The 13,830-nt window shown below is 42.2% G+C and overlaps 1 protein-coding gene across 1 annotated transcript in view; it reads right to left on the minus strand.

Annotated features, from left to right (window-relative positions):
* The window catches only part of rxfp1 (relaxin family peptide receptor 1), a 174,587-nt gene that overhangs the window by 38,370 nt on the left and 122,387 nt on the right, over window positions 1–13,830 (minus strand). The window contains exons 4-6 of the mRNA XM_015950931.3: window positions 12,942–13,047; window positions 10,318–10,389; window positions 9,714–9,785 (exon numbers count right to left, since the gene is read on the minus strand). Coding sequence (XP_015806417.1) covers window positions 9,714–9,785; window positions 10,318–10,389; window positions 12,942–13,047 — 250 coding nt within the window. The remainder of the gene's footprint in view (window positions 1–9,713; window positions 9,786–10,317; window positions 10,390–12,941; window positions 13,048–13,830) is intronic.

Consider the following 13,830-nt stretch of genomic DNA (forward strand, 5'->3'; position numbering starts at 1 on the left):
ACAGCTTTCTAAAAACTATCCTTTTATTTGTTATTCATGTTTATGCATTGGACAGACACTTTTATGCAAAAGGACCTTCTAAAATTCTCCTCATAAAGACTGAGTTGTTTTTATAAATATCTTTATCCAAATGAAAACTAAACAAACAAGTAACTGCCATGTCTGTGTGTGTGGTGCTGTAGCTCTGATACAAAGGGTGTTTCTCAATGTCAAGGTGCCTGGTCTAGCAAAGGTTAGACGCATTGCTTAAAAAGACGATGTCCTTCCTTGGTCAAAGACTTATGCGTGACATGTGACACATATGTGACAGCGGCTCACACGGAGGTCACGTCACATGAAGTAAAGTTATATTAACACATATACGTTTCAATATAAATGTATAACGAGCCATTTATTTTTCAAATTGTGTATAAATTGGTTAAATTTACCATACTGACCCTAATATACTGGTCCGAATATAGAATGACACCAATTATAAGACGACCCCTCCTTTCCAAGACTAATCTCCAGGAAAAGATGAAAAAAAAAAACTTTTTAAATAAACAATTTTTATTCTAAATTTGAGAACAAATACTGAGCAAAAATACTATTTTAATACAAACTATCATAACTTTGCTGACATGTGAAATTAAAAGTCAAAGGAGGCTTTAATTCAGATGCCCTCTGCCTCGCTGTACTCACTCTCATGCTGCTGCGGGGTGTACCATCAGATTGCTACACCTGCCGGCTCCTCCCACTGAACATCATCCTCACTGCCATCCAATACATCCATGCATGCAATGTTTGATGCCTCCACTGAATATACCACCGGCATCTTAAAATTCGCGTAACTCTGCCATATAGCCTGTTAACTTGCCCCACTTTCGGTCAGCTCTGCTCCGGACCTCTCGTCTCCATTTTTTTCTCCAGTTGACAACACACAGCCTGGTGCCCTCTGCTGTTACGGGTGTTTAATGGTTAGACTTCGACAATAAGATGACCCCAAATTTTAAAATTATTTTTAATGAAAAAACCTCATCTTATATTCGGGTCAATAGAGCTCCGGACCCCACGTGACTCTCAGTTAGTACACGCCATTTTGGCAGGAAAAAATGGTAAACAGACATGGATGTAACCATGAACGTGAACGGGATCCGCTTGGATTTTACTTCGTCGGAGTTTACTTCACACTTTAAAACCGAAGAAATCGTTTTATATAGTCAGAAATTAAATAGACTAAACCTCTCCGACCCTTACCGTGTCCCTGGGATACGTTTTAAAAATGCCAGAAGCTGTCGGAGCGGACTTCTTACAGGACCTAGCCGGGGAACCCCTTGGGATTCCCCCGGAGGAGCTGGCTCCGGCGGCTGGGGAGAGGGATGTCAGGGCCTCTCAACGCTACTGCCCCCGCAACCCGACTCTGGATAAGGGGATGAAAATGGATGGATGGGCAAATAACAGATTTACATGTAAGTAGTTTAAATAGAGTGCTGTGCTGTTTGAATGTATAAACTGAACGCCAAGAGAAATCACTAGTTTGATTTTTTTCGTGAATAAAATAAATATGTCAGGCAGGAGCGTCTCAGGATCTGTCTCGGTGAGACAGATAATAGCAATCCAAAGTGCTTTTTATGTGTGATCTGACAATTGATCAACCATTGCTTAAAAATTAAATACAGCTTAGCCGGTTAATTGCTGTGATCATAAAACATGTAAACGGCAGCACGCAGAACTCACGAGGCAACGTTTTACGTGATGTTTACTTGCTGCTATGAGTAATAAGACAGAAAAAGCCACACCTAAATAAGTTTAGGAAGCCCACTAAGAATCGTAATGAAAGCATTTAAAATAAACACCATACACAGTTGAGGAAACGCTGGTTTAAGTACCTGATATGAAGCGGTCGCTGCATAAGCGAAAACCTTTACTCTCGGGATCCCACAGTTTCATTTTAGCCCGGTCACTAGCGCGTTTTATTACAATGATCCAACGTTTGCGGCGCTCCGGATCTTGGGGAATCCTGTAGATGGCTCATTCCTTATGTCGTCCGCGTCTGTTCTGCATCCTCGGGCACAACAGGAATCTACCATATTTCCTGTCTGATTGAGTTTTCTGACAATAACAAATAGTCCAGCTGCCGGCTTCTGCCTGCCTAATGGCGCCGTTTCGATTTGAACTGTTGCATGCCGGGAAACGTGACGTCAACTCCCGGAGCTCTATACGGTAATCCAGTATGTAAGCGAGTTAGTACCTGCTAGCCACTGAAGCTGCAACTACTAAGCAACTAACCAACTGCTTTGGATCTAAGACACACATTTTAAATATCATCCGATAGCTACAATTAGTTGACTTCCATTTAAACTGGAAATTTGCCCCTGAAGCAGCTGCCAGCTTCTAATCTGCCATCCTTTTGAAAATACTGCACTGTATTCTGGTAAATATTTGACCACGACTAGGTTACAAGACACCTTCCGTATACCCTTGGTCAGCTAGCTAAACGGCTAACAAATGGAGAATAGATGCCTCTGTAGCACATAAAGATTGGAACACGCCTTGGCGGTTCCTAATGACGTATCTCCTACGCAACCGGATTGGGACATCAATGCGAAGTTCCTTGACAGTGAGAGACACCCAAAGATAGCCCAAAGACAAAACAAGGTGTGAAGCGTTATTTTAAATATTGCACTCTGGGTAACTCACACTTCTCTAGTAGGAGGTAAAAACAACTTTAAGTTGCTTTGCTAATAATGATTAAAGAGGACATATTATGAAAAACTCACATTTTGCATACTTTTGGGCTGCTAAGGGTGTGTCTACTACCTCAATGGGAAAAAAAAACATCTATCTGTTTTCTGTCAGTGTTTGGTTTTAGGAATTACGTGCCTAAAACAAGTCATTTGAAAAAGTCCCTGTTTGTGATGTCACAACGGGGGAAATTGGAACCACCCCTCATGTGCAGGAGAGCAGCTGCTGCTGGAGGAGCAGCGACCCCATTACGAGCTCCTGTCTTATGTCAGACCTTCACAGCTTACAGCAGCCTCAGTGGTGCATGGGAGGCGTGGTCAGCTTTAGTTTGCTTTCTTAAAGTGATAGAGCTCTAAAACAGCTCATTCTGGAAAGTGTTGAAAATGTCAAGAATAAAACTGCTGAAAATGCTTCATGTGAGAAGGATTTTTTGTGCAAAGAACTTCATAAACATGTATCATTGGATATAATAATACTGTTATAATTAAACATTAAGTTATATGTTGTCTCCTTTGAACAAAATTCGTCTATTTGCAGTAAAACCGTAACCCAAGAAGAAGATGGAAATCAAAACAGCAAGAACTAAATCTTCCTGTCATGTGCTGGGGTGAGTACTCCTCTCATTTTCCCATCTTTGAGTTGTGTGTTTCAGGAGAGGGAGGCTCCAGTTGCAGCTGATTTGCAATCAGCAGGTCTGGTTACAAAAGGAGGATGGAGAACACTCCTCGACGCCGGATGATTACTACAGCTTGGTTTTGGAATGTTTTTGGACTTCTGTGACTTCTCTGGATTACGTCTCTGGTTTTCTGCGACTCCTCTGGATTATGCCTTTGGATTTCTGCGACTCCTCAGGATTACTCACCTGTGCCCCATAGGATTTCCGGATGCAGCTCTCACTGTTCTCCATTCCTCCCGACCGGCCCGCTCTCCTGCTCTCCTCTCGCTCCCTCTCCTGGACACCCCACTTGGATTCACCCTGGCACCCAACCTACCCTCCCTCATTCCTACACTCCCCTACTCCCAGTAAGTCTATTCTCTACACCCACCAAGTTTAGACTTACCTTCCTGGACTCACCTGTATCTGCTCTCCCTTCCTCAGATGCTGCGCTCCCGTTCTCGATCTCCACTGGGCTTTTCCAGTGCACCTTCAGTTCCCGTTTTAAAATAAAGATTCATTTTTACCATAAGATCTGTGAGTGTCTGATTCTGTGCGTCTTGGGATAAACGAATTCCCCAAACCATGTCAGAATCATCCGGCCAAACCGCTAACCCACAGACACTTGTCACTGATCTGCTCCACAGGTTGTCTCAACAAGGACAAGTCCTGCCGCTGCTAATGGAGCAGTTACACGCAGCAAACAACAGATACCAGCAGTTGGAGGCCATGGTGCAGCAGATACATGACAGGCTGTCCCAACCGCAGACTCAGGCCTCCGCTGGCCACCTCTGTTACTCCTGTGTTCCCCGGACCGGAAGCAGCAGTTCCCATGGAAGTCACTCACTCCCGTCCAGCCACATCACCGCCATCTCTGGCCTTCAGCGGTGAGTTCAATGACTGTTACAGCTTCCTGTCTACTCGCATTCGAACGATGTCCAGGAGCTTTCACCACAGACTCAATTAAGATCTTGTATATTGTTGGATTACTTCGTGAAAGAGCCCTGAGATGGGCGGAAGCGAAGAGTCACTGAATTTTGGCAGTACCGAGTCTGTTACAGATATCAGAAAACAGCTAGGGAATTTATTGCAGGGTCAGAGATCGGTGGCGGATATGTGGGTGGAGTTTTGAACTTTGGCAGCACGGCCTTCCTGGAATGAAGATGCCCTTCTCGCTGCTTTCACTGAGTCCCTCAACGACCGAGTCCGGAACCAGCTGGCATTTTGCCCGGAACCCCGGGTAAAAAAGTTGACAATAATAATAACCGTCTTGTTTTTTAAAAAAACTATATTATCTCGGTGGATTACCGTGGCTGTGGTGTAGGCGCGGTGACCCTTACCAGCCACCGTATCATCTGCTGAAGTTGCCAGCGGCACATGCGCGCTTTGATGTTTACAACCAAAACTTTCTTGAAGCTAAAGCTGAAATAATGGCCAAAGGAGGAGACGGCAGCGCTCAGGACATTTATTATCCCTCAAAGAAGACAAAGTGGGAAGTATGGGCATCTTTTGGATATTTGAAGAATGCCAACGGACAGTTGATAGAAGACGGCTATACTGTTTGCAGCACGAGCAGAAAAAGAGTCTGTGAAAGGCAGCAACACTTCAAATCTCATGACAGATCTGCGTGACCATCACCCACAACTCTGCAGTCAACGCAAGGCAAGTTAGCGTTTTAGCTAAAATGCGTGATCTGAGGATTTTGGTTGGGGGAGAATGCAACGAGTCGCTATATAAAGCAGCCGCTACCTGCATATAAACCGTGTCGCGAACACCCCCATGTTGAAATGACGCTATGCATTACGGGGCTCCCAGGGGCAGATAAGAGTTGGTCTCTCTCCGAGAATAATTATGAATTTAACAATGATTACTGCCTGATGACATTTTCCCAGATCTGCAAAGCTCACTGGAAGGACACAAACCGAGGATGATATTTTCCTGACATAGGGTTTATTACTCAAGTAAGGGTAAAAAAAGTATCTGATTAAAAGGCTACTTGAGTACTGAGTATCATCTGATCTAATATTTTTAAAATGATGACATCAAACAGACAAAAAATAAAAAGTTATGGGCAAATATTGGTATTTTAAAGACTAAAGGGGAAATATGTAAAAACAAATAAACAACATAATTACAAAATAACACATTTTAGGCAAAATTTAGACACAAACTGAGGACAATATTTTCCTGATATACAGGGTTTAGTTAGTTTCCTGAAAATTTAACATGTTTAAAAAATACAGCGATAATACCGAAAACCGTGATAATTTTGGTCACAATAACCGTGAGGTTAAATTTTCACACCGTGACAACCCTACTCACCAGACCATCTCTCTGCAGTTACGGGTGTCAGGTAACCACACGGAGACTGGCTTTTTATGTATTTCCCTCTCCTCAGTCTCCGCTGGTCCTGGGTCACTCCTGGCTGTCTATCCACAACCCCCACGTGAACTGAAAAACGAACCGAGAAGAGGAGTGGAGCCCCAAATGTTCACAGACCTGCCTCCACTCAGCCTCTCCGATCCACCGCAGTCCCGCTGCCCCTCCGGTGGAAAAGATAGATTTATCTGCAGTGCCACCGATCTACCACAACCTCAGTCAAGTTTTCCGTAAGGATCGGGCTTCTTCACTTCCTTCTCACAGACCCATGGACGTAATTGGGGGGGGGGAGACATGTCCCCCCACTTTTTCCAAAGTCAAGTTTTGACCCCTGCACTTTTTACCATCCAAAAACAATATTACGCTATATTAAACTGACTGGTTGAGCTCTAGGACCAAGCAGAAAACAACCGTTTGTGTTGAAGCCTGTTTCCCATTAGAGTGTACTGAAAAGATACCCCCCCGTGTCCCCCCCACTTCTAAAGCGAATATTACGTCCATGCACAGACCCCTCGACTGCAGCATAGATCTGCTGCCCGGAGCTCCTCTTCCCTCCAGCCACCTTTATCACCTCTCGAAGCCTGAGAGAGAGAGCATGGAGAGCTACATTCAGGAGTCTCTGGCCGCCGTACTCATCAGACCGTCCTCCTCACCTCTGGGAGCTGGTTTTTTCTTTGTTCCTAAGAAGGAGGGAACACTCAGACCCTGCATTGACTACAGGGGTCTTAACCAGATGACTAAGTACCCTCTGCCATTGTTAACTTCTGCCTTTGAGCCCATTCAGGATGTCACCATCTTCAGTCGTTTGGACCTTAGAAATGCATACCATTTGGCACGGATTCGTCAGGGGGACGAGTGGAAGACTGCATTTAAGACACCCATCGGACATTTCGAATATCTGGTGATGCCTTTTGGTTTGACTAATGCCCCAGCTGTTTTTCAGTCCCTTGTGAACTCTGTTTTGGGAGACTATTTGAATAAGTTTGTGACTGTCTACTTAGACAATATTTTAATCTTCTCTAGTTCTGAGGAACAACACGTTAAGCATGTTAGGTCTGTGTTACAGGGCCTCCTAGAGAACCGCCTAAATGTGAAGGCTGACAAATTTGTGTTTCATGTCCCTACCGTAAAATTTCTAGGGTTCATCACTGAGAACGGAAGGTTGAGAAGGTCCATGCGGTCACTGAATGGCCCACACCGACGTCCCGTAAACAACTGCAGAGGTTCCTGGGATTCGCCAATTTTTACAGGTTTATCAGGATCTACAGTCAGACAGCCGACCCTCTGACAAACTTGACCTCTATTAATCGGCCTTTTGTTTGGTCCCCAGAAGCCGAGGTTGCTTTCCAGACACTAAACAGGAGATTTACAAACGCCCCTGTGCTCCACCGACCTGATCCCCAATGCCAGTTTACACTTGAAGTGGACGCCTCAGACACCGGTGTAGGCTCAGTGCTTTCTCAGGTATCTCCCTCGGACAATCGACTTCACCCTTGTGCTCTTTTCTCTCGCCCTTTAACCCCCCACTGAAAGCAGATACGACGTGGGCGACAGAGAGCTTCTGGCTGTGAAGCTCGCAATAGAGGAGCGGAGACACTGGCTAGAGGGAGCTGAAACTGTTGGCGCCAAAAATGTCAAGAGGTCATCTACAAAATGTATTGAGTTAAAGCTGAGTCCTTAGGTTGAAAGTGTTTTCTGGCTAGAGTTCGTGTGTTGTTCCAACATCAGCTCCGAAGGAATTTCCTGTTTTGGTCTCTGCTTGCTTCCAGTAAAATTGCTTAAAGCTTATCTGACTTGCTAAATACTTGATGTGATTCCAAAGTGTTGCTGTGTCCTACACAGAAGTCTCCACCCACAGTTTCCACAGAGAGATGTGCTACCAAATATGGTCTGGTTCTCGCCGGTTGACTAGTGAATGTTCAAAGGCTGAGAGCTATAAAAGAGGGAGCCACTCTTTTGTCGGGGTCTTTCGGCTGTCCTGAGATGTGAGAAGACAAATAAAAGACCACGCTGTTCTCGACTGAAAAACTCTCTCCGACTCTTTTCTTTAAGAATAACAGAAATTGCCCACAATTTCATCATCTGGACAGATCACAAAAACCTGGTCTACTTAAGAGAGGCAAAGAGGCTTAACTCACGGCAGTACGGACGGTCTCTTTTCTTTTCCCGTTTTAATTTCCAGATTTCTTATTGCCCAGGTCCCAAGAATACCAAACCAGACACCCTCTCTAGACAGTAAGCTCCACATCAGGAGGTTGAGCCCTCCACAATCCCCCCCCCCCCCCCCCCCCCCCCCCCCCGGGCATGTGTCGTGGGTGGAGTCACATGGGAGATCCGGGATCAGGTGTTGGAGGCACTTAAGACTGACCCGGGTCCAGGTAAGGGTCTTCCTGGCCGGCTCTATGTACCACAGGTTGAGGGGCAAAGTCATCCACTGGGCACACACTGACAGGTTTTCTCTACAGCCAGGAGCGGGACGCACAATTACGCTTATAAGACAAACTTTCTGGTGGCTGGCAATGTACAAGGATGTAAAGGACTATATGTCAGGATGCCACATTTGTGCCCAGCTAAAGCGGGACCATCGATCTCCGGCGGGATTATTAAATCCTCTTCCAACTCCATCTCGCCCCTGGTCTCACGTAGCTTTGGATTTCGTCTGCGAGTTGCCAGACTCCCACAGTTTCAATACGATACTCACCATTGTGGACCGGTTTTCTAAAGCCTGCCACCTCATACCGTTAAAATCTCTCCCTTCTTCCACAGTTACAGCAAAACTGCTCATTAAGCATGTGTTCCGGCTGCACGGTATCCCTGGGGAGATTCTCTCCGATCGGGGACCCCAGTTCATCTCTAAAGTATGGGGTGGGGGGGTGTTACTGTTATATGTGCCAGGGTGAGTACTCCTCTCATTTTCCCATCTTTGAGTTGTGTGTTTCAGGAGAGGGAGGCAATTGCTCCTCGGGGATGATTAAAGTTTTTTGATTGATTGATTGATTGATTGAGGCTCCAGCTGATTTGCAATCAGCGGGTCTGGCTACAAAAGGAGGATGGCGAACACTCCTTGACGTCGGATGATTACTACAGCTTGGTTTTGGAACGTTTTTGGACTTCTGTGACTCCTCAGGATTACTCACCTGTGCCCCATAGGATTTCCGGACGCAGCTCTCACCTTTCTCCATTCCTCCCGGCCGGCCCGCTCTCCTCTCGCTCCCTCTCCTGGACACCCCACTTGGATTCACCCTGGCACCCAACCTACCCTCCCTCATTCCTACACTCTCCTACTCCCAGTAAGTCTATTCTCTGCACCCACCAAAATTAAAGTAGACTTACCTTCCTGGACTGACCTGTATCTGCTCTCCCCTCCTCAGACGCTGTGCTCCCGTTCTCGATCTCCACTGGGCTTTTCCAGTGCACCTTCAGTTCCCGTTTTAAAACAAAGATTCTTTTTTTTAACCATAAGAACTGTGAGTGTGTGATTCTGTGCGTCTTGGGTTAAACGCATTCCCCAAACCATGTCACTTCCATGTAAGCTAATGACAGAGAAGAAGCTCTACTTTGTGTCACAATAAACCACAAAGCTACAGAAATGCTGGACAGTGATAACTGGAAGTTGTACTAATTTACTTGTCTGGATTTGTTCCCTGTCCCTCTGAGCCAAAGATATCGCTCATCAGTCTTATCTAGGTGTTCCTGTCACTGGGCCGCTAGATTCACAAGCTTGTAATCCGTCATTGCATTTACATAACTTCATCATTTATAAGATGCATTATCTTTACCATATCTACATAAAATGTGTGGTGTTTCGATATTGTTTTCATAAAATACAGCAGGGGGCACATTAGAAGCCGTTTCCATGTGGATACAAGGCTGAAACAATACAAAAACTTTGCATATTAACAAAACACCATTCTCCCTGGTGATGGGGCCTTGGTATGTTTATATGTGTACTTACAGTCTTGTGAGGTTATAAAGCCCTCTGAATGCGTCGGGACTCACTTCTTGTATTTTATTGTGCTGCAGATATCTGCAAATCAAGCACAAAAACACCTAGATGTTGATGAAAAAGTGAGAAAACAAGAACAAACTCACAACTAAAATGTAAATGTGGTTTTTAAGGTTATACCGAAGGTCTAAATTTAGGGGGTAAGTTGTTGTCTGACATAGTTTTCCATAAACAAGGACCATAGACACTTTTCATAGCAAATGTGTCTTTTGAAAGGTTTGCTAACATAAATGTGTTGTTAACATAAATGTGTTAAAAGTTTTCAATCTGTTCAAACCGAAAACCGCTGACCATTTGACACAGCCAGACGGTTTCTGGAAAAAGATCAGACCTGTCCTCGTGGTGCCTCTGTCACTGACACTGTGAGACGCTGATAAACAACATCCGTCCGCAATGAACAGATCCGTATGCAGAGCAGAACAATCACCCCTGTCAGCGTTCCCAGCAGTCCTCTGAGGACCATAAACTCTTTTGTTGTTCTTGCTTCTCAAACTGAGTGACATTAAGTTATATGTTTGTATGGCGAGGGGGAGATAAAAAGTGGAAAACTCACAGTTTCTGTAGGTTCTGGTAGTTAAAGAAGCCTTTTGCTGGTAGTCTCTGAAGTTGGTTTCTTTGTAGGGACCTGTGAGATAGCAGAGAACTAAAATCACATTATAGAACTTACCATAAATTTACATATTTTAGAGTTTTAAACTGTGGAGGCTGACTCATCAGACGTGTTGCGTTATAACACAGCTGACCTGTTTACAGATTTTTACACTTTTAGCTCTATTTAAGTTTCGAAAACAGCAGGAGGACATTTTTAGACCTGAGCATGAAAACCAAATACAATAATTATATATATATTTTTCTACTAAATGTAACATTAAAATGGAAATCATAACCAAAAACAAACATAAAAGTTGTAACGCTTTGATTTTCCAAACAAAAACAGATTAATTTTGGATCGGGAAACTGGCAGCTAATTTACTCTGACTTATTTAATATTTCACATCTATTAAAAAAACAAATGGGCCAAGTATTTTCTTGAAACAACCAATTTCCACTGACGGGACTTATGGCGCTGTGAAGAGAGCCATTCATTTGGGGGACTGTTAACTTCAAAGAGACGTTCTAAAAACTGGCTTTTCTACTTTTCATGTACAAAATACATAAAATAATGCAGTTATGAGACAGGCATACAATTCATATCAGACAGTTTAACAGAAAAATAAGTCAAGCACACAAACAACAGTGTACATTTTTCTTTACACTGATAAACACATCCAGCCGAACCTCAAAGGTGTTAAATATTTTCGATCAGAGACCTAAAAGGCTAAGAGTTGATTGAGTTGTTGGCTTCGAAGCTTTTAAGGGATTACAGGACGGTTTGAAGCTCATTACTTTCATTGCTCTTACGTCAGGCTGCTGGTCCGTTTTTGGACTATTGGGGAATCTTAACTCAATCTCTTTTATTCCCATTATGTCTCTAAACTTTTATGCAAACAGAATTAAGCTATCAATTAAAAACTTTTTACAGCTTCTTGGTAGAAAAACTCTCAGGGGTCACGGTTTTCATTATTAGAAGGAAAAATCATGCAAAGCCATCAGGCGAAGATGAAATCTTCTTGGAGTACGCTGACGAATGGCTACTTTCATAATCCATTCATTTAATTCAATGTAAAAATTTAGTTTTTCATTTTTGTTTGATACTTTAAGACAATGACTGTTTGATTGTTAGATTTTTATGATGCAGAATCACATATTTTCTTTAGAAAGATGTTTGTAAACAGGCTGTACAAATTAGGAATGGCCCTAATGGCAGCTTGTTAGAAAAAGTTCCAAACCAATAGCTTTTTTTCTTGTTTCGTATCTGCATCATGTAACTTTTGATGATTTGTAATGCTGCTAATGAGAGCGTTGTTTACATCTAGAGATTTACTGACTCTGGTTTTCCAATTCCCAGCAATTGGATGGAATAAAAATTTAAATGCTGAATATAGATGAAACAGGTAGAAACATTGTTCTATCCTCCATCATCATTGGGAACGAAAGTTTGAGCACTGCAAGGAGGCAGTGGGATTTTCAGGAAAGTAACGACATTTTTCAGACACGACGGACATTTTACAAGCTGCAGACAGAGCAGCAGATGCACAGAAGTATTTAGGCTTTTGAAAAAGAACCAGCATGATTCCTTTTATTTTTCTCATTTTTATTTAATTCAAAACACAACATAAGAAAACATAAACATGAACATTCAGTCTAATAAAAGAATGAAAGGGAGCAGATAGAAGAGAAACTCTTATTAATCTTTGTCCCTTTTTCTAAGGTGAAGAGTAAAATAAAAAGTCTTTAACAAAAATAAAAAACAACATCAAGTAAATATATAACAAACACATCAAGCAATTTAAGTTCACACCCAATACAATTGATACTACTATTTCCCTTTAACTTGTATAATTTTGAAAAGCAAGTCATTTAATGTGTTTTTTTAAATATGCTTCATCACCCTGAAACTTTCATTTCCATGTCTAAGTAATTCCACAGTGATTCCATAAACCATTGTGCCAAACTCTTTAACTGTTCTGAACTTAGGTTTCTTAAAGATTTTAATTCCTTTCAAATTGTAAGAACTCGCTCTTCTTACAAACAACATCTGAACATTGATCGGTAATAGATTTATACTGCCTTGTACTCGAGTTGTAATACCTTCCAGTTTTAAGCAAATGTTTAAATATAAGTACTTTATATTTTAAACATTTCTCATTGATTCGCTGCTTTTAACATATCTACTGACCGTATTTTCTTTTAGGGTAATTTAATTCAGATTCCTTGTTATTTATTCGCTGCCTTTTAACCCTGACAACCCGCCCCCTCATATGACGTTATTTTTGTTAAGTTTAGATGACATGGTAACAAACTGGGCTCTCTTTTAAACTGTAAAAGAGACAGGGAACATCATTTTTTAATGTTTTGCCTCTCAATGAGTAATCTTAGCACTGACAGGTTGATGTTTTTCCTGGTTTTGAGACGGGGTCTTGGAGGGTGGACATCTACTTCACCACTTCCAATGAGATGTGACAGTCAAAGCTTTTGATGACTGACTCCAAGAGAATTGACAGAGCTTTATGACAGTAAAAATAAAAAAAAAAAAGAAAAAAAAAAACAAACATAAGGGGGGTATTTTCTACTCACATCATGGTGACATTTATCGGCACCACAGGGATATCTTGAAGCTGAGAGCTGTCGCAGTCCAGCTCCAGGTCTCGGCACTGGCAAAAATCAGGAACAACACCCAGCACTGAAAGGACAGAAAAAAAGGCATCTGAGAACACGTCAATCAAAGGCTATCCTTCACATCTGGCTAGGATTGTTTGTAGGGAAAAAGTCTGCAGCAAGAATACGTTGCGTAAAGATTAATACAGCAGGGAAAATATTAAAGAGGATTTTAATCAGAGTCACTCTTAAGACAAAGCCCCAGAAGCTCATAACAGTCTTGCGAAAATCTTGGCTTGAGCCACCTTTTATTACTTTTGATTAAATCCCACCTTGTAAACACAGCATGTGATTTAATTAATCTGATACTTTTATTTAAGCAGGACTTTCTGGTCTTGATACATTATTATTCTGTAGTGCATTTGAGGACATGTCAAAACGGGGCACAAAAAGATTTTTATTGACATGAATAATTATATGTTTGCAACAGGTCATGTTCAACAAAAATTCCCATTAGGATTCTGTCTGAAGGCAGTACCCGAGAAATGGAAGCAGTTTATGATAATATCCATGATTGCATTAGATAAGTACTTCAGATGAATATTTGTTTTATCCACTGTGAAGTGAAATGAGCAAAAAATGACAATTTGCTGGAAATAAACTTAAATCAGAACAGTTTTCAATCAGCACAAGTAAACAACAACATGAGAACTGCACCAGATGAAAAGAAAATGAAACGTGAACAGATTTAAGTTTGCCAAGATTGTCCTTTTAAAATATCTGCAATTGCAGAAATGTTATTCTGCATGTTTGTAATTGCTGGTTTGTAATTTTTCACTTAGTTTTGTTAGTTAAAAATATTTTTCAT

The sequence above is a fragment of the Nothobranchius furzeri genome, chromosome 1, assembly GCF_043380555.1.
Source record: "Nothobranchius furzeri strain GRZ-AD chromosome 1, NfurGRZ-RIMD1, whole genome shotgun sequence".
Classification (NCBI taxonomy): domain Eukaryota; kingdom Metazoa; phylum Chordata; class Actinopteri; order Cyprinodontiformes; family Nothobranchiidae; genus Nothobranchius; species Nothobranchius furzeri.